At 41.6% G+C, this 20,825-nt stretch overlaps 1 protein-coding gene across 4 annotated transcripts in view; it reads left to right on the forward strand.

The window, feature by feature from the left end:
- The window catches only part of NFIA (nuclear factor I A), a 377,477-nt gene that overhangs the window by 240,446 nt on the left and 116,206 nt on the right, over nucleotides 1-20,825 (forward strand). For all 4 annotated transcript variants that reach the window (XM_030324297.1, XM_030324295.1, XM_030324298.1 and 1 more), the window contains exon 4: nucleotides 7,277-7,351. In XM_030324297.1, coding sequence (XP_030180157.1) covers nucleotides 7,277-7,351 — 75 coding nt within the window. The remainder of the gene's footprint in view (nucleotides 1-7,276; nucleotides 7,352-20,825) is intronic.

Raw genomic sequence — 20,825 nt, forward strand, 5'->3', positions numbered from 1 at the left:
ACACATTCTCAGACACAACTTTCTAGACATAGAAGTATTATGGTCTCATTGCCGGTCCAACAACCTATGTCATTCTTTTCATGTTTACTGTAAGCAGACTACTGAGTGAAATCTCCACCGTTGTAAAGATTAATCACACAAACAGAACATCTATATATTTTTATTACTACTGCATTCTTTTTAGTAGATGTCTGAATTTTTGGCATTTGTTGTAATATTAGGAATTATTCTAAAAATAAATAATATCTCAAGTGTTATCCACGAATGGCAGAATAATTTAAGTCATCAATGTATAGTCAAAAATGAGACCCAAAGTTTAGAATTTGGGCTTACTGGACACCCCATCTTTTTTTTTTTTTTTTTTTAATTTTTTTTTCAACGTTTATTTATTTTTGGGACAGAGAGAGACAGAGCATGAACGGGGGAGGGGCAGAGAGAGAGGGAGACACAGAATCGGAAACAGGCTCCAGGCTCCGAGCCATCAGCCCAGAGCCCGACGCGGGGCTCGAACTCACGGACCGCGAGATCGTGACCTGGCTGAAGTCGGACGCTTAACCGACTGCGCCACCCAGGCGCCCCATGGACACCCCATCTTTTAAACACCTGTTTTCTGGGGCACCTGGGTGGCTCTGTCGGTTGAGCATCTGACTTTGGCTCAGGTCATGATCTTACGGTTGGTGAGTTCAAGCCCCACATCAGGCTCTCTGCTCTAAGGACAGAGCTCGCTTCGGATCCTCTGCCTCCCTCTCTCTGTGCCTCTGTCTCTGTCTCTCTCTCTCTCTCTCTCTAGCTCTGTCTCTCTCAAAAATAAGTAAAAACATTAAAAAAATTTTTTAAACCCTGTTTTCTAAGATATTCCAAATCTTGGGGAGCCTGGGTGGCTCAGTCGGTTGAGCGTCCGACTTCGGTTCAGGTCATGATCTCACCATTGTTCAGTTCAAGCCCTGCGTCGGGCTCTGTGCCGACAGCTCAGAGGCTGGAGCCTGCTTCGGATTCTGTGTCTCCCTCTCTCTGCCCCTCCCCTGCTCACACACTGTCTCTCTCTCTCTCAAAAATAAATAAACATTCAGATACTCCAAATCAAGAGGACAGAAGTAAGGTGTCCCTGGAGGTGAGCCAAGAATAATTTGCACTGTGCTTTAGAGGGCTACTAAGTCAGGGTACCTCGAGTCGCTCATCTGGATCAGTAAATGAATATTTCTTGCACACCTAGACCAAGTGACTGTGCTGGGCTCTGTGGACAATGTACAATCACAACCTACAACCCTGCCTTGCTGGGTTTTTTGTACCAGTGTGGAGCTAAGGCAGATAAACAAGTAACTCTCATGTAAGGTAGAAAGAGGCTATGACGTGAGACAGGTAAGGTAGAAGTTCTCCTCAATAGTGTTGGCTGAGCACATGTGAAGTGCCCCGACTGTAGGGAAAGGGGAAAGTGTAAGAGCCACATTCCCTTTCCATAGGTGGCTCATAGGCCAGTGGGGAGGTTATGCAAGGAGAAATTAAGTCGTGAAGGTAGACTTTTCTTTAGAGGACGAGCATGTAACTTCTGTGAGAGCAGTGTCCTCAGGACGTAGTCAGGGTCTGTCATCTCTAATACTTTTGCGATATAAATGCATGAGAACAAGGGGAACCCTTTTCCTTTTGAGGAGCCCAGACGCACAAATGTGGAAAAGCCCGGTCCTTGGCTTATCTTTTCCTAGTGATGGAACCTTATTTACCAAGGGGAGAATAGAATAGAGAGGCATTCTTTTTGATGAAATGACCTGTGTATTGCAGTTTGCATCCTAATTAGCCAGATGAGATTTGATGATTCAGAGCTGAGAGCCCTTTGCTTAACAAGACAAACAGAAATACCATCTAGTGTGTAAACTTTCTTCCTCAGATATATCCTCTGCTTCATGGACATTCAAATTTCCTTTCAAGGCCAACCCTCTGGATGGTTTGTCCCCAGCTGTTTCTTCCCCTCGACCTCTGAACAGTTCTGCAAGGTCACCTGTCTCTGCAAATCGAACTTGTTTCCTTCCCTGCCTGTTAAAAGGTAGATAGATGTTCAGTCCCTTCATGAGATGAGATTTGGTCCCCATACTATGGCATTTTCCCTAATAACTGCTGATATCATCGAGGCAAAGAGAACTGCTTTTCCTAACCACCCATAAAAGAATTTAGCTTTTTATATCTCTGCCTCTCTTAGAAAGCCTCATCTCCCCACTGTGAGTATGGCTGACTCCAAGGTATTGAAATCTGTACTCTAATTGGGAATTCACTGAACAAGACTTCAGTGAATGAACTTTTTTGGCCATTTCCTATAAAATGAAAAAGATTCTGCTCCTCCTCTGAAACTACAATACGGTTGCTTCTGAGCAGTAGTTCAGGATTGGAGGAGATCACTGCGAAATTCGGGTTTTCAGCTAAGACATATTTAACAAAAGTATGTTTTGCGCTCATTTCTGAGAGGCTGTATTCAAAATGTAAATCTTGGGACCTTTCAGGGATGTTTAATCAGCTTTCCAACTGAGGATCTTTTCATGTGAATGTTGAAGGTTGGAATTACTGGAATTGACCTTTTTATTTTCTTTTCCATTTTTCTCTCATCTGGCAATAAAGTAGAACACCCAGATTAGTGTTATTTCCCTGCAAGTCATTTTTACGACTTGGTTTGTGTTAGTGAGAACGAAATATTAATCTGCTCAGGTTTGCTTAGTAATTACATTAGACGTGTCACTTTTTCCATCATTTCTTAGGTTTCATTTCTCGTTGCTGTCTTCCTCTAGAGTTCACCAGCGGGTTTCCAAATAATTGGTGAAGGAACAAAACCAGTTTCATAGTCCCTCCAAGTTCCATGGAATGTTTACAGAGACCTTTCCCCAGGGACCCTTTATAGACAAGATGGTCACATCAGGGCTTGTACAATCATTCTACTTTTTATCTTATTTTTTCTGATTATTATACATCCACATATAGTTCGCCTTCTAAATTATACACATTCTACTAAAATAAGCCTGAGGGAGCAGGTTGCTGAGAGGACAAGGAGGATCCCGCTGTGATTTTTGTGGCGACTTTATCAGGATCACACGAGATTCTAGTTGAAGCTTGGGATTAGCCTCTTTTGGGGGCGGGGCTTATGTCCATTAAATCATGCTGCCCTTTAACACTCTAGTTTAACTCAGTCCCCCCAAAATAGGGACCACAATCACAGTAGGACAACCCCCAGGCATTTCTCAGCAGAGGACCTGATGGCACCTTCTTGACTGGAAGCTCCACCCTGCATGGATGGTCTCCTCCGTCCTTGTCCTCCTTAGTCTGGAGGGATGGTTTGGATTTTTCATTTTAACAGTTTTCAGATGTACAGTAGCTCCAACTTAGTTCAAACTGTATTGCTAGAGATGAGAGAGAGAAAGAGACAGAAATAAGTTCTGTCAACATTTCTATAAAAAGGAAAATAAACATCCTCAAGCCCAAATTGAGTTGTTTTCCCTCAGAGGCACCTCTGGAGTGCTTACTGCCGAGCAGGCACTGTGTTAGGGACCTGGGGGGCCTGGAGACACAGAAGATGCTCTTTCTCACAGGGCTCACAGCCTAATATGAGAAAAAGACAAAATGACAGTTCAGTGGGCTAGCTCCTAGATGAGAGCCATACTCTGCAGACCTGGTCAATATTGAGAAAAGAGAAAAGGAGTCTTTGCCAGAAGTGCAGGTGAGCAGAGAAGGCTTTTCATAGAACGACAATAAAGCTGAGTCCTAAAGGACAAGTGGGAGGTTGGCCAGGCAAAGAGTAGGAAGGACAGACAGTCTGGGAAGAGGGAACAGTGTGGGGAGAGGAGTGAACCAGGGCCATGGTAGAAAAGGCATTCCCTTAGGCCCAAGGGGGTAGGGCTAGAAGAGAGAGAGAGAAGAGATTTTTTAAAAAATGAACCTAGAGAGGAAAAGAGATGCTATGTCAAGAGTGGTATGCCATATGATGGAATTTATACTGTGCACTGAGTTCTCTGTGGGGCTCTGGCAAGATTTCTGACAGGGCAGTGAGCTCTGAATGCATTGGATTTATCTCAGATTACCCAGCATCTCATTCTTTCTTACCCCAGGGCCTTTGCAAATTACTAATCCTTCTGCCTGAAGAGCTCTTTCCCCATCTTTTCATGACTTTCTCTTTAGTATTTTTCAGATGTCAGCTCTTAAGAGACACCTTGTCTGACCACCCTTTCTAAAGTGTTTCCTAATTGTTTTCTTCATTTCATTTGTACCATTTATAATTTTTAAATTTATTCATTTGTTTTATGTGTTCAGCTGTCTCTAATCTTAGACTATAAACTCCCTGAATGTAGGGACTGTATGTAGAACCCCTAGCACAATGCCTGGATCACAGTAGGTGCCCCCAAAATATTTGTGGAATAAATAAATGAGCCTTCAGATTTGCCTGTGAGGGACAGCTGTAGCTGCAGAGTGGACAATGGACTAAGGAGAAACCAAGACTGATAATAGAAAACATAGTTAGGAGGCTGCCCCATCTGTCTGGTGAGAATCGGGAAATGTCTGGGCCAGTCATGGAGGGAGTGGAAATGGGAGATGTACTTGGAGTCAAGAAATGGTAAAGCGTGGAATCAGTGAGGAGTAGTTGGATGTGGGTTTTATAAGAAGCAAGAGTTAGGGATGGCCCCAAAACATAGAAAGCATGATGGTGGTAGATGGTCCACTAAAGGAGGAAATTCCATAGAGTCAGAACAGATTTTGGGGGGAGAAGAAAATGAGCTCGACTTTGGACATGTTGGGTTTGAGGATACCTGTAGGCTATCTGGGTTTAAATATCCAATAAACATTTTGAGAGAGATCTTGGTAAACGGCCAAGATTTGAGAGTCATTGGCCGACAGAGTCGTTCATCCACTCATTGAACAAATACTCACTAACTGCTTTGTCCCAGGCATTAAATACAGTGGTGAATGAAACAAACATTATTCTAGTTTTTAGAAACATCCCAGTCAAGACTGGTGACTGGTATCCTGGAAATAGAGGAACTAGCTTAGGAATACACCTTTTGAGCACAAACCCCGGGGAGCACCACATCTAAGAGGTGACCTTACAAAAGAAAAGGGGCCATCAAGAGATGATAGTTTGAGGGGTGCCTGGGTGGCGCAGTCGGTTAAGCGTCCGACTTCAGCCAGGTCACGATCTCGCGGTCCGTGAGTTCGAGCCCCGCGTCAGGCTCTGGGCTGATGGCTCAGAGCCTGGAGCCTGTCTCAGATTCTGTGTCTCCCTCTCTCTCTGCCCCTCCCCCGTTCATGCTCTGTCTCTCTCTGTCCCAAAAATAAATAAACGTTGAAAAAAATTTAAAAAAAAAAAAAAAAAAAAAAAAAAAAAGAGATGATAGTTTGAATGAGCGCAGGTGTTTCTCCCTCCCAAGTCCTTACACCCAACTAAACTTAGTTTTCAAAATATAGTGCTTGCTTTTTTGGTGGCAGGATTGAAGTACACGTGTTCGCATTCACTCTGTACAGAAATTCTTGTTGAGTTGTCCTTAAGGAATTCCAAAGGTTGGAACTGAGACAAGAATCAGCCCGCAAGCAAGAGACACAGGCAGAGATAAACAAGAGTTGGAAATCAACCCAGAGTTTCCCATTCAACTATGCATTTCCTTGTCCTTGTTAGATGTGTTTTAAGTCAAACTTAATGTACATTATGGTTGGATTCCCTTTGTTAGAGTCCGTGGGGTTAATGCAATGTCAGTGTCGTCACAATAGAAAGAGATGTTATAGTCTGTTTTGCCAAGACCAGTTTAGAGAATTTTGACTTATTTGCTTATTTTTACTTCTCAATTATCTTAATCCAAGAGACAACACCTCAGGTGCTTACCAAATAAAAGTCAATCAAAGACCTGGGTGGGAGTTGTTTTGAGAGTTGAAATTTCTTAAGCACATCTTCAAGTGAAAGTTTGCCCATTTACTTTAAAACACAATTTGTATGTAGCTACTGCACATTCTAAAAATTAGAGCTGTCTTATCTGAAATATCATAGATTATGTTTGATACAAAAATTAACTGAAAAAAATTTTAAACTCAGCAAAAACAAAAATATCTTTCTAATTCTAATGCAACCAAAAGAAAAAGAATAATTTGTACATACCTTTATAATTCTCCAAACATAGTGATTTGTTGCATGTGTTTATATGTGTGACATTTAATGAATTTATTGGTGTATAAACCATACCACAGGTAAATTTGCTTCTGCTTAGTAGTGGGTAAAATCTATTTTTTATCAGTAAATCTTATATATGGACTGTTATGTATTCAGTGTTTCTTATGTTGCATTTCTTAAGGTATGTTTCTAATAAGAAAGGAAAGTTTTTCAAAATCCCTTTGGCCAACTTCTCGTTTGGCCCTAATTTTAAAGCAGGTGATTATGCTAACCCTATAGACAGATCTCAGCTAGATTTTACCTATGTGAGACTCCAAATCAGAAAACTTGAGAGGCAGAGAAAGAAACAACATATCATAAATTATGGATTCCTTGCTATTTATAAGTTTTATATTCCTAAATGCACCATAAAAATAAATAAGCAGCTGATAAGAGATGTAATAGATATGTTAAAGGAATTAATTATATCCAGCAAAAATAAAACAGATGCAAATTCAAAGATTGCCATTTCGAACCATTGATTTATTATCTTTTCTAAAAAAAAGAAGAAAGACTCAACCCACCCACTCATGAAAAAACTCTTTTGTTTGTGCTCAGAAGTCTTTGTTTTCACGTTTCAAGGGTTGGGGTTTGCTTTTTCTACAATGGCTTTTTAAAGATTCACCCTGTGGTGCCTCTAAAAATGAAGAGAACATCCTTAAATCTTATTTGATTTGAATGAATGGATAGCTAATGCTGATCAGATGTTTCTTTAGAGAATAATGTTTAAAAACTGGTATAGAACTTAGGTATCCTGGCTGATTCATAGGTAGGCTGTTTTCATCCCAGCTGTGAAGGTCTCAGAGATCAGCCAAGGTAACCATTTATTTTAAATCTTCTTTTGTTTCAGATTTCCTGTTGTTTTTTTTTTTTTTTTTTTTACCATTTCAAAAATCACCCAGTTGTGTCATAGCTTTCCATGACCCCCAGATTCAAACCAAAAAACCATCTATATAACGAAGTGACTGTACCCTCCCACGTAAACTCTAAGTAGAGCAGAATATGAAATTAGACCTTGCCTTTTTTAATCACAATGAAACTAATATTTAGAATTCTCTTGTCAAATGTCTTCTATTTATGACACTGTTTCTTTTGTTTTTGTTTCCCCAGGACATTTGGGCTTCCAGGACAGTTTTGTCACATCAGGTGTTTTTAGTGTGACTGAGCTAGTAAGAGTGTCACAGAGTAAGTATAATTTTGCTTTGATTTGGTACACATTTGCCTTGGGTTTGTGCTTACTTTCTGCCTGGGCCTCCTAGAGACATAAATAGCTTTCAGAATCCCTTTTTCATTCACCCATTGGAAGAATTTCGCCACGCAGTTTATTTGACAGCCAAGAATTTAAATCAGGAAAAATTAAATATCATTTTAATGTGAGACATAGGGAAAGAACTGAAATCCTGACTGTCTCACATATTCCCTACTTTATAGTGTGAACCTGGTTAAAAAAATTTTCTGAGTCTTCCCTCATTTCTAAGAAATTTTGCATTTTAAAAGAATTTGTTTTTGACCTTTAAAGAATGCTAATGCCCTCAGCATGAGTGACACAGTACAGCATGATCATTACCCGGTTGTCAATAATCACCAACAACAATGAATTAAGAGTACCTGTCACCACCCTGTTCCATTGATCAAAGGGGTCATTGATTATATTTTTGCTATGACATAATCCAGACAGTCCAAGGAGAAGATATAGGATATTCTGTCTCTGTGTTTCTCTTCCTCAGTCTCTCTGTCTCTGTCAGTCATACACACACACACACACACAAACACACACACACACACACACACTGTTGCCTTCCCTCAAAAAAACATCTCTTTGTTTTTATTTAAATGCATACCTACAATGACTATAGTGTCATAGGTGGCAATAACAAGAGGAAAATTTAAATATCAAATGTTACAATTTTACTTTTTATTCCCCTCCTACTTCAAAATACTGCTTATAGATAAAATTTACAATGTCAACATTGGTTTCGAACTGCATCAAATCCTTTGTGGAATGAGGTGGAGTAAAAATAAATATTTTCATTTCAAGTCCATACCCCCCATTCACTTCATTACAGTCTTGCAAATTTGACCGAGTAAACCAGTCAATCTCTGACAAGATGTTGGGTCACGCAAGCCACGCCATCCCAATCGCACAAGCTCAGATTCTCTCTCCTCTTATTTCTTAATGCTGGAAGGCTGTGAAGAATCCAGAAAGTGGGATATAAGACGTGGGGGCAGAGGATGTGGAGTTTGAGGGATAGATAAAAAAAAAAAAATCCAATGACTGTTGAGCAGTCACTATCTGCCAGATGCTGTGTTTTCATGTGTGTTATATAAATTGATCTTTGCCATAAACTTGTTAGGTAAGTACTTACGCTCATTTTCACAAATGAGTTAAATTGGGGGTCTATTTAAGTCATTCACCAAAGTCAAATAGTGGGCAAATAGTTAAAGCTAAGTCTGTGTCTTACAGATGTGTACTCTTGCATGGGCCCAAAGGAACTTGAGAAAGTGTACAATGTGAGACTAGACAGGGAGACTAGGGGAAAGGTAACTTTGTGGATGAGAATTCTGGCAGTTGGGACCCTCAGTTGATCCTGGGGGTGTTCTGGTGTTAGGGAGGTAGAACCATAGGGAACGAGGTGTTAGGAGCAGTGAGGGTATGAGTTGGAATGGAGACGTTGCTTCCATGTTATCAAGTATGCTTCAAGTATCAACTGGTGAGGAAGAGACTAGATTAGGTTGGAGGATATGTGCCTAGTACAGCTGACTAGCCAGTCATTTGCCATGGATAAATAATGCAATTTTTTAAAACTGTTTTTCACTGGGGCACTGGGTGGCTCAGTCAGTTAGACGTCTGACTTCGGCTCACATCATGATCTCACAGTTCGTGGGTTCAGACCCCGTGTCAGGCTCTGTGCTGGCAGCCCAGAGCCTGGAGCCTGCTTCGGGTTCTGTGTCTCCCTCTCTCTCTCTGCCCCTCCCCTGCTCACTCTCTGTCTCTCAAAAATAAGTAAACATTAAAAAAAAGTTTTTTTGAATAGAATTGTTTTTCACTTTGTAAGACTTAAAAAGGACCGCTATCCCACATTTTCTTATAACTTTAATAATAATAGTGATGTAGAATATATGCCTTTCAGAGGGTAATTATCGTAATGGCATTCCAGGTAAATACATTCCTTGAGCCCTTACTTAACTCTAGGATTGGAGCACTTGACCTTTTTATTCTACCCTGGCTGCTGTAATGCTTACATTTGGTCTTCATTACCATCAGTGTCCCAAGGCCTGGATGTTGTATGAGAAGGCCCGCGCTGCTCAAGACCGTCCCCGCATCTTGTCCCCCTTCCGTTTTCTGTATGCCCCTTTAAGGTCTTCTATCCCAAGGCCTATCAGTTCCAAGCTAGATTAGCCCTCTATTCAGTCTACATAGCATGGTTGCCAAGTGAATTCTAAACCTGCCTTCAAGACTGCCAGAGGGTATGGGCAGACCACAGATTGAATTTGCAGAGGGACCTGGTTTTGTTTCCTGTCCCCATTTAGGGGGTTATGTTGCTGATGCCCGGCATCATGAGCGTCCTTCGGCTCTTGAATGCTTTTCGATTCTGCACACTGCTGTGTAATCGCTGTAGGACTCACTCACACATGGCCTCGTGCTGACTAAAACTGTTTGGCAAGAGTGGGACTGGGCTGTGTCAGCTAACTCATGGCTTCAAGCCAAACTGCTGTCCAGAGCCCCCCTCCCTCTTGCAGATCTGTAATCCAGGTTTGTCAGGGTATATGTCACAAGATTGCCTTGGCTGCTGGGGTTACGGACCCACCCCCAGCTCAGGTTGCCTCACCCACACACCTTTCTGAAAGACTTAACACTCGAGCCACATGATGAGTCAAAACCCTTCACCATTCCTTACAGCACTGCCCCCTTCCCTGAGCTGGAAGAGCTAAGGGTCCATGTTAGAGGTGCAGTGGGCACTTTTTACAAATGAGCAGGGCTGGGGTGCGTTCTACAGCCTTGAAATAGAAATAAGCTAACTGGCACAGAAGTTGATTAAATGCATCATGTTAGCCCTGTTAGGAACATGATGCAACACTAACATGAAAAATTACGGTAGCTAGTATTTACCAAGCATACGCTATGTACCAGGCATTGTGCTAGGCACGTTGTAAACATCATCTCGTTCAGTCCTCCCATGGTTGCTATTATTGTCCTTTTTATAGTTGAAGAAGATGATGATGCTCAAAGAGGTTAAGAAACTTGCTCTTTTGACTTTGCTGTGCTCAGCTAACTGACTGCAGACATTTTTGTCGTGACCTCTCCTGTAACTGCATTAGAGAGCTACGGAATCTTTGGATTCTGTGTTTTTATTAAAAAACCATTTCTTGTTAGAGTTTCTTGATAAACTTTTAGCTTGTTAATCTGTGCATTAAAAAAAAGGTTGAAGCTACTTTCATGTAAACTCAAACACTTAATTAAACTTTTTTCCCTGGATTGGTTTTCAGTTCTGATATTTTTTTTTAATGAATAGGCTTTATTTTTACAGCAATTTTAGGTTCACAGCTTTAGGTTAGTGAAAAGTACAGAATTTTAATATTTACACCTCCCCAAATAGTTTCCTGTATATATTAACATCTGTTGTTCATGTGGTACATTTGTTACAAGGGAGGAACTGATATTGACCCGTTATTGTTAACAGAAGTCCATAGTTGACATAAGGGTTCAGTTCTTTGTGTTCTAGATTCCGCGTGTTGACAAATGTATCTTTTATTGCAGTGTCATACAGAACAGTCTCACTTCCCGAAAAATCACCTGCCCTCCAGCCGGTCATCTCCCCAAGTCTCCAAAATTACTACTCATTCTGTGAATAGTTCAGCCTTTAACTGGATGTTTTTAATGGCCTCAGAGTCTTAGAATTTCTTCCACTCTGCTGCACGTTTCTTCTTAACCCCCTCTTACTGATCTCAGCCCCACCCAGTTCCCCCCATCACACTTATGACCACATATGTGGCCTGGAAATGTCAAACTGGTGGTGGCCTCAGTTTGAAAAATTTTCCTCCTCCTGAATCTTTAGTATTCAATGTTAAAATCTGCTGATGTAAATATTTACTTTCCTCAGGTTTCCAGTTAGTTTCTGTTTCTCGTTTTCCTCCTTTTAAATTTAACAGAGGAGGGAGGTGCTATTTCAGCATTTCCTCCTGAGGATTCACTGAAATAACCGCGTGCTAAGTTTGTTGTTTATAATCGTGTTACTACAGGGTGGCAATGGCAGAGAAACTCAAGAGAAAAGCTGCTGGTTTAGCTTCACACATTCAGAGGTGAGGGTCAGGCAGCGAGGTTGCTTGACATTAGATTATAGTGATCAGATGCGTGGAGCTGTTAGAATCAGGGGCTCCCGCTGTGGTCTCTCACTAATTCCCCTCTCACCCTCGCCTCCCGCCTACCCACCTACCCTTTCAGTTTTTGTATTATGTCGAGTCCACGAAAGGCAAGAAAGGAGATTCTGTTTCTCTTAGCAGCAAAGGAAGTACCACAGCGTAAAAGTAGATGTATATATGTGGTCCTCCTTGTGACAGGGCCATCTGAAAGTCGTTCGAGTAATTTATTACTTTGTTCCAGGAGAGGGTCGGGAAGGGGGAATACAGATCGCGAGACACTGTGCCAGAGGCAGAGAGAGGTCTTCTCTGCTCTGAGGGAGGGGGGTTTCCAAGTGCTAACAACGCAGTTCAGAATCACTAAAGTTGTTTCAGCAGAACACTGTGAGGAAAAGGACAGGAACCATCTGTTGAAATGGTTCTTGCGTGATGCTGCATTTTCAAACAAAGCCCTCGAGAAGCGTTTTTCAGATGGGTCTCTTTCCCATGAAGCTGCCACCAAGAGCGCGCACTCAGCTAGCTGCTAAATGACCCCACTTTGATGGCCGACTCGGTCAGCACCCGCTCTTGTTTATTTTGCACGGGTGTTCTCCTCCAAGGGTGTGCTTTGAGGCCGTCAAATACCCTTCCTGGTGTGAACCCAGAAAATCCTCCCGAAAAATCCACTGCTTCTGCCCATTTCCTTCTAAAGTGCTGACTCTTCTACTTTGAAGTTGGTGGGGGTGGCTCTGAATCCGTAACTACTTCGTGGGGAAAGAGGAAAACCACAAATACACACAGGCCATTGTGACTCTGGCCTGGCGGGGTCTCATTTTCCAGCCGTGGTTTGTGCACCCGAGCAGGCTGCAAGGGTTAAGTAAACTTCGTGGCTAGGAATGACTTCACGGCCCTGGAATTTGGAAGAGCCAGGGTTCCCAGTACACTGTGGCCAGCCTTAGCATCGCCTTTGGGTGTAAAAACCACTCTCAGTTACCCAGACCGAATTTTTGGTTCCTATCACGCTGCTGCATAATCTATGAAATCCGGCAGCTGAATTGTCCTGGCTCTACCACAAAGCCCGGCTGCTGGGTGGCTACAGGACTCCCGACTTGTTTGTCAATGGAGAGGGGGAGTGAACGGAGCCAGGCATATGCCTCAGCCTGGCATGAGGTAGCACCCTAGTGGCTGTTTGCTGCCTTCTGCATGTGCACTCTTTCTGTATTCTCACACGAGAATCATCACTGGAATCCGAGGTGCAGTTCCCTTTTCAACTTCTTTTTGAAGTCTCTAGGTCCTTTGTGTGTCTCTGAGAACCCATATCCACAGGCGCGGATTTTCTGGCCAGCAATGCAGTAAGAACAACTGGCAGTATTCTAACCTGACACGATGGAACTCGTACAGCAGAATTAACTCAGCTCCAAGGTGCCGTATGAAAATGCAGCTCTTTGATACGAACAAGCCCAAACTTGGAAATTACAAAATGTTCTTGCGAAGAAGGACGCGTGAGGAAATCGGTATAGGATGAGGGATTCCAGACGTCCAGGCCTTGGGGGGTGCCATTTAAGTAGTTGCAAGATTTTAGATCCTTGTTAGAGGAGAAGAGAGTTGAAACTTTCTTTTCTGAACAAGTGGCCTGTTGGCTATGATCATTGCATGGGCATTAATTTTAAAATTCATGTTCTTAAGCAAGCCCTTCTTTCCAAAGAAGCCATTTGGGTGTAAGCATTAAAGGAAGAAACAAAAAGATTATAATAAAAAATAGACTTCAGCCCTAGCATGAACAGTGGCTGTGACCTTGCCTTTTGTTTGCCATTACACAATTCAATGGCAGTCCACTCAAACTATGCTCTCGATCAATATCCTATTAAAGCGGCACAAAAAGTCTCCATAAACTTAGTGGTTAGCTATGTTTATAAATGGAACTCGGCATAATTAGATGGTCAATAGCAGGCTCTACTAGTAATTTTAAAATGAACATCACACATTTTCTATCCGTAGAAGTCAATGGCACCTCTTCCACACTGAAGGTACGGTGTGCCGCAGACGAAAGGGTGGGCGACCCTTTAAAAAATCATAATGCCTGTCGCTAAAATGCAGTTTTTAAGGAAAGTCTGTTAAGTTCTGGAATAGAAAATACTGACTGGCCCTGTATATGTTTTCATTTTGCTTCCCTAAGCCACCTTATTCTGAATATATTATGACATTGCAAATGTTTTCTAGTTTTATTTTTTTATTTTTTTTTTTTTATGAAATTTATTGACAAATTGGTTTCCATACAACACCCAGTGCTCATCCCAAAAGGTGCCCTCCTCAATACCCATCACCCACCCTCCCCTCCCTCCCACCCCCCATCAACCCTCAGTTTGTTCTCAGTTTTTAACAGTCTCTTATGCTTTGGCTCTCTCCCACTCTAACCTCTTTTTTTTTTTTTTTTTTTTTTTTTTTTTTTTTTTTTTTTTCTTTTTTTTTTTTTTTGTTTTCTAGTTTTAATCAGCCCCTCATGGAGATACAAAATAATAAATATTACCATACTGTTAGGAAGGAAAATATCAGTCTGGCTGGCTTCATTTAGCAGGTTTCCTCTACTCTAATTCAATACATTTTCAAAATAAATACCGAAATTGAATTAGTTCAGTTTTGTTGTATAATTTTTTTCTCTTAATTTTCTTGACATATTTGGGGTGACTATTTGGACAGCAAAGCCAGCGGCCAATGGACTAGACTGGCAGTAATAGAAATTTACATCAAACTCTTTCTTTCGAATCCTAGCTCACAGTAGGGGGGGCCACACGTGATTTTTCCCATTCTGTTCTCATCGAGCAGAGCAAGAGCCACACAAAGTGACAGGTGTCCCCATCCTTACCACAAATTGAAATGTACAAGATACCTTGTGTTCGATGTGGCCCTGTCAGTGGCATTATGCCCACCATTCCACTGATTTTGAAACTGGTTAGAGGGGCGCATGGGTGGCTCAGTCGGTTAAGTGTCTGACTCGATTTCGGCTCAGGTCATGATCTCACGGTTTGTGAGTTGGAGCCCTGCATCGGGCTCTGCGTTGGCAGTGCAGAGCCTGCTTGGGATTCTCTCTCTCCCTCTCTCTCCCCCTCCCCTGCTCTCTCTTTCTCTCTCAAAATAGATAAATAAACATAAAAAAAAACTATGGTTACAAGAGGCTTATGACATCAGCACATCCATTAGATAATGCTATGCTTGAAAGTCCAGTTTTTTCTGTGACACTCCTATCCCTACAACCTTCCTGGTTAAAGCTGTTAGAGAGTTCTCATGGCAGGATCTTGGGGACCCTATGTTTTTGGTTCTTAGCTGAAGCTCTTGCTAAAGTGACCAGACTGTGAGCATTCTCATTTTAAACATTTGACTCAGAGAGAAGCAAAATACATTAACACTTTTTTTTAACGTTTAAAAATATTTTTTTAATTGTTTATTTATTTTTGAGAGAGAGAGAGAGACAGAGACAGACAGACTGTGAGTTGGGGAGGGGCAGAGAGAGAAGGAGGCACAGAATCTGAAGCAGGCTCCAGGCTCTGAGCTGTCAGCAGTGAGCCCAGTGCGGGTCCTGAACTTACAAACTGGGAAATCATGTCCTGAGCTGAAGTCAGGAGCTTAACCACCTGAGCCACCCAGGCGCCCCAAAACACGTAACACCTTGACATATGTATGAATTTGTTACAGTGATCTCTGATCATATGTTCGTCTATTTCTGATCTTTTCTAGCTAATTCGTGGGTTATGCTCTCTAGATGTAATACGTTATATAAAATCCATATTTAAGATGGCAGCGTGGTATCATGGCCCAGGATATAGAAGTGAGGATCTGACCCTGCCATTTACCACTATATGACTTTGGGCATTACTGATCCCCCTCTCTCAGCTATGTTCTCCTCCTAGTCAGCGATCATTTATTCAGTCAGCAAATCCATTCTATACCAGCTGTGTTCTAGGACTGCATCTGAATGCAGTAACACCTCTCAGGAGTGTTTTCAGGATTAAGTGAGAGAATGTCAGGTGTCTAGCATATCCTGGATGCTCAACAGTGGTGACTACAATGGCTATTATTGAAAGAAGCCTCTGTCCCTGGTCTTTTACTGTGTGTGTTCAGAGCTGATCCTTTAGGGGATCACACTATCAGCAAATTTATCAAAAACGTGTGTGTGTGTGTGTGTGTGTGTGTGTGTGTGTGTGTGTGTCTGTATGTGCTCTGTGTGCATGTATAAATTAAAAAGGACTTATTTTAGATTCAAGTTCTAAAAGTCCATTTATTAGAAGGACCATTCCCATGACCCCTTCCAAGTTACTAATTCTGATGGAATAAGAGCATGCCGATATGAGATCTAATTCATCTGCTTTAGGAAGCCAGAAAATTCTTATTCCTCAACTTTTCAGCCCAACCTATACTTCTGTGTTATTCTGGAAATTTGTCTTCCAGGGTATCCTAATGGGTAGCAAGATGTTTTAAAATTCTCAATCTAACACTGACACGTTAACAACTTTTTAAGTCACTAGCCACACCGTGGTTATTTGTAATCAGTTTTTTTTTAAGTAGTATTCAATTCTATAGTATTTGAATTTTGCTTTCTTATATATTATGGACATAAAAATTCCCTGTGAGGAACAGGGGCACCCTGAGGTCATTACCAGCAATGTGATTTTTTTCATGAACTTTTCCGTATGAACTCATAAGCCTCAATTTTTTTTTAAGAGCAGATATTCCTATCCAATAGGTAACATTGGAAAACTAAAAGGTATTTTTGAGATTTTCAAAAGCCTGACAGAAATTCTACATTACCAGCACAATAAGACCACAAATATTATTGAGATTTTGGCTGGCATATATTTCCCTAGCTAACACCTGCTGATTAGAAAGACTCTTGTTGGTGACACCATCGGCACGTCCAGGATGAGATCACTACAGCCCACGCTCAGCAGAGCCACATGTTAAGTCTGACACGGGAACTGAGTTAATGCAGTCTGTGATTGATAGGAGTACCTATTAACACCCAGGATCTTCCAGTGGATGGAGGAGGGGGACAAAATAGTTCTTAGTGAAAATATTGAGAATTATTAGTATAGACAGCTGGATTTGTAGGTTGTTGGGATGAGACCGTTGATATAGTTTGGTTTCCTAACAGCTAATGGTCAGACAGTCCCCGTGCACTCTTGGTAAAGGGGCTTATGTTTAGAAGCCCTTCCCTGGTTATAGATCACGGTGGTGGAAAGGCGTCTTAGGCCATCACATCCGTCCCCTGTCAGGGAAGACTCAATCCCATGGCCGAGGCTGTATCAGATACTAAACGGGTACCACATTTGACCTCAACCAAAAGCTAAGATGAGATGATACTCTAAAATGCAGAAAATCGATTTCAGTCCCAAAGGCAGAAGCCACTAATGCAGGAGCTCAGTCAGCATTGCCAACCCCACTGTGGATTGCTCTGCCCGACCAGTGTCAGGCCCTCCATCCCGGGAAGCCCTGGCCGATACTCCCAGCTGGAAAGCCCTGGAAACGCAAAGAAGGAAGATGATGAGATAGAAGTTTCCCACTTAATTGATAGGTGATCTTTTTTTCTATATAAATCTTGTTGAATCTATCTCTCTAGTTACTGATGATGAAGGAAAGACAGAGTAGAAATGTTAAGTTTCACTTCTGTTTCTTTGGGCTGATATCTGGAGATATTTAAGGCTCACTGACCTAGCTGTGTGATCTTGAACACGTTACTTAACCTTACAGCTAATTTTCTCATTTGTAAATGAGAATAAACAAATACATGTTCTGTGGGGATACTGCAAGGCTGAATTCAGGTAAAAACACATAGCACATCAGCCTGGCACATGATAAACGATCAATAAATATTAGTTCTTAGCTGTTTTTTATTAATAAGCTCATATCATTTTCATTCAATTCAGCAAACATTTGTTGCATGTGTGATATATGAAGCATCTCATGCTCTGTGCTGAGGAGAATACAGAAATGAGTAGAAATAGTTCCCTCATCTATAAAGTAGATAACCTAAGTTTCTTGAAATCCAAGACTAAGCTTCCTTCGTGGCAATAAAGTGACTGAATACACTAACTTCACAAACTGAATTCACAATCATCAAAGATAAACCATCTTCAAGATTCAGAGCAGGGAGGAAGAGGGTATCAGAGAATTGTTCTTGTTTTAATGGGAAGGAAACATTTTTTCCAAAATAAAAATTTCTCTGTTCACCTCCTCCTCCCCCTTCTGGCACCACAAACCCACATATTTCTTAACTTGTGTCCACAAATGTGGATGTGTGAAAACGGTGCTCTGTCTGCATCCGCAGATGCCGTTGACGGGGTTAAAACATTCTGCTCGCTTTTGGCACCTAATACTACGTTTCATAAAAAGCCTTGCTTAAATCTCATAATAGCAGGGAAGCTCATTTCCACATAGAGGGAAATCCTTGTTTTGGTCCAGTGCCTTTCTTTTATGTTCCATTTTGGAAAACCATACTCCTAGCCTGCCTTGGTCAGACCTTTTAGAAAGGCAGGGTAGGAAAAGGAGATCAGCACGCGGTTTACAGACCAGAAATCTGCTTGGCAGAGGAGTTGCTGAAGACTGTGGCGTAGAAGCTGCAGAGAACGTACCTTTATGATTGATTTCCATTCAAGTCAGACTGACTGCAGTGTGGTCATTTTTCTAACCCATAACTGCTCACACTGCGGCGGTCTGCTATCTGCAGGGTGTCTGAATTATAGCCGTGTATGTCCGTGTTACCTCTTACACAAATTACTTACACTGGTTTCTTTTTCCATGCAAATTCATCAGTTTTACAGCCCCTCATAGCCACAGTCAGGAAACTCTGGCCAACAGCACAAATTGATAAAATGAGTTAATTTTACTATACTTATGTGTTTTTTTTTTTTCTTTCTAAAAGCCCTCTCTCATAGGCAGTGTTCAGGAAGCATATTACAGTAAAAGGAAGATAACAAAGGAGTTGAATTTTCTTGCCATAAATTACTTTCCAAGTTAATTCCCTTTAACGATGATTCCAGATTTGCTTGAGTGTGCATAGCATTGTGTATTTTACAACTGTGCCTTTGATAGAAAGAAGACCAAGCATTTTCCCATGTTCACTCCTTTTGTGCCAGTGACATGGACTGTCTTATGAGATCTTTGCCACTAGAATGCAAAACAACACTAAATTGTGCTGGGCCTCTAGAACTGTGTGCTTGTTGTTGGAATTTTTTTTACCCCCAAGCCTTAATAGACGAGTTCCCAAAGTCCCAGTGAGTACATAAGATTACACAATCTGGAGAGAAATACACCTCTCTTATTTTTTCTTACTTATTTAATACGTTGAAAATGGAGTACTATATCCTGGTAGTCTTTTTTGAGGGTTACCTATCAGCCATGTGTCCATATTCCTTAGTTGCCATGGAGTTTCGAGGAAGGGGCAGCTATGATCGTTCATCTCTAAAATGTAAACCCCACAAGGGCAGGGGGCCTTATATATCTTGTCCAATGATGGATCTCAAGCATCTGGAACAGCGCCTGACACATGAAAACTGCTCCATGAAATTTGTCGAATCCCCTAAGAGGCAGCATCTCAGAGACTATGGGCCGTTAGCAATAGGCTGGCCACACTAGTCACTCAGTTAATGCTCCCCACGGATTCCTGCTGAACAAGTTGTAAACTCAGTGTACGGTCATACCCCAGGCAGAGTAGCTTGAAATTTTGGATAGAATTTTTTTTTCCATCACCCTCTCTTTTCCAACAACGCAAGCCCGAGCAGATTGTCTCTGGTGGATGGCAGAAGTTCAATAACCACAACCTTATCCAACTACTAATGTGTACAGAAGAGCAGGTCATTAAGAGGGTTGGCTACTAAAGTAACCCCTTTCTTCCAATAGCCCACATTACTATAATGATTCCTTAATAGCAAACCATTTATTAAAAAATGACACAAAGACTGCATTCTACTCGTGACAGGAAAGAAGGGGGTGGGGGGAGGAGGGACAAAGGGCTTAGAAATGACATCCGATGAGACGATTCCCAAAAGTTAATCTTTTGAGAAAAACTCCTCTATGAAACAAAATCCACAAAAACTTCAGGTGTGAGTCATTGCAGTGCTACTTAAGAAAGTCAAGGAACCAGTCCTCACGCTCCTGTGTAGATTTATGGATTTCTGAGTTTCGTTTTGCATTGTGTAAAGTTGGGGGGCGCAGAGGGCAAATGGAGAGGGTGACTGCTGATTCCCCTTAATTCAGGACATATTTATTGATCATCATCTGTTGTGTTGTATTGATTGTCGTACAAGACTCTGCAGAGCTGTTTACGAACACGGAAAAGGCTATTGGATCTGTAGGATTAAAGGTCCTCTGGTAGGACCCTCTGACTTCACGACCAGGGAACGTTACTTCACCTCTTTGTGCTTCAGTTCTTTCCCAGGAGCGCTGTGAGTTTAAATGAGATGATGTGCTTAAAGGGCTCAGACCGGCATCTGGCCCGTAAACGATGCTTAATAAACATTAGGCTTTGTTATTGTGCTGGTTATGGCCATGGCAGTGCTGGTGAGTTTGCATTTCTAACATAATTATTATGAGAGTTGTGAGGTCCAAAAGTTTAAATGACTTCAGCTACACGGGTGGTTGTTGGCAAGGCTGAAACTCTAGACAGTCTCACCCAGGCCGAGACCAGCACTTTTTCTATGGCCTAGGATGTCTGGTCCTCAAAATGCACTCAATCTGGCTAGGGAAAAAAAATGTCATGTATGAGATCATTTAAGAATGATAGAGCCTAGGGTCGAGTACAAGTGGAACAAAATCAGGTTTCACACTATAAGGAACAGACAGAAAGTGTTGTGGTTGGTCCAGTCCTTCCTTATCATCCCCACCCTTGATTGGCAGTGGCTACATAATCTCTGTGACATATCAGCAGGCTGTTAGTCTTTGGCTTCAGAAGCCCAGCATGACATCCTAGGCAGACATTGTTCAAGTCATTTAACCCTTGACAACTTTTAGTTCCCCAATTTGCAAAAAGGACTTATTCCTATTATTAGCTAAGAAGTGCATTGTGTTACATACATCTTATTGATATTTTATATTTGTTAGAATGGTATGATCCATATGCTTGTGTGTGCCCTTTCACTGTGCACAACTGGACACTGATCTTTTGTACCTGTTTACCAAGGTGACAAACATCCATTGTGAAAATTCTATTTTCTTTCTTGGCAACATGGTTTAGGCCTCCATTCCCTCTTGCCACAACTCCTGCATCAACTTTCCAACGGATTTCCCCACCTTAGTCCCCTTTTGTGCATTCTGTATAATGTTTCTCAATTCA

This window comes from Lynx canadensis, chromosome C1 (assembly GCF_007474595.2).
Source record: "Lynx canadensis isolate LIC74 chromosome C1, mLynCan4.pri.v2, whole genome shotgun sequence".
In the NCBI taxonomy this organism is placed as follows: Eukaryota; Metazoa; Chordata; class Mammalia; order Carnivora; family Felidae; genus Lynx; species Lynx canadensis.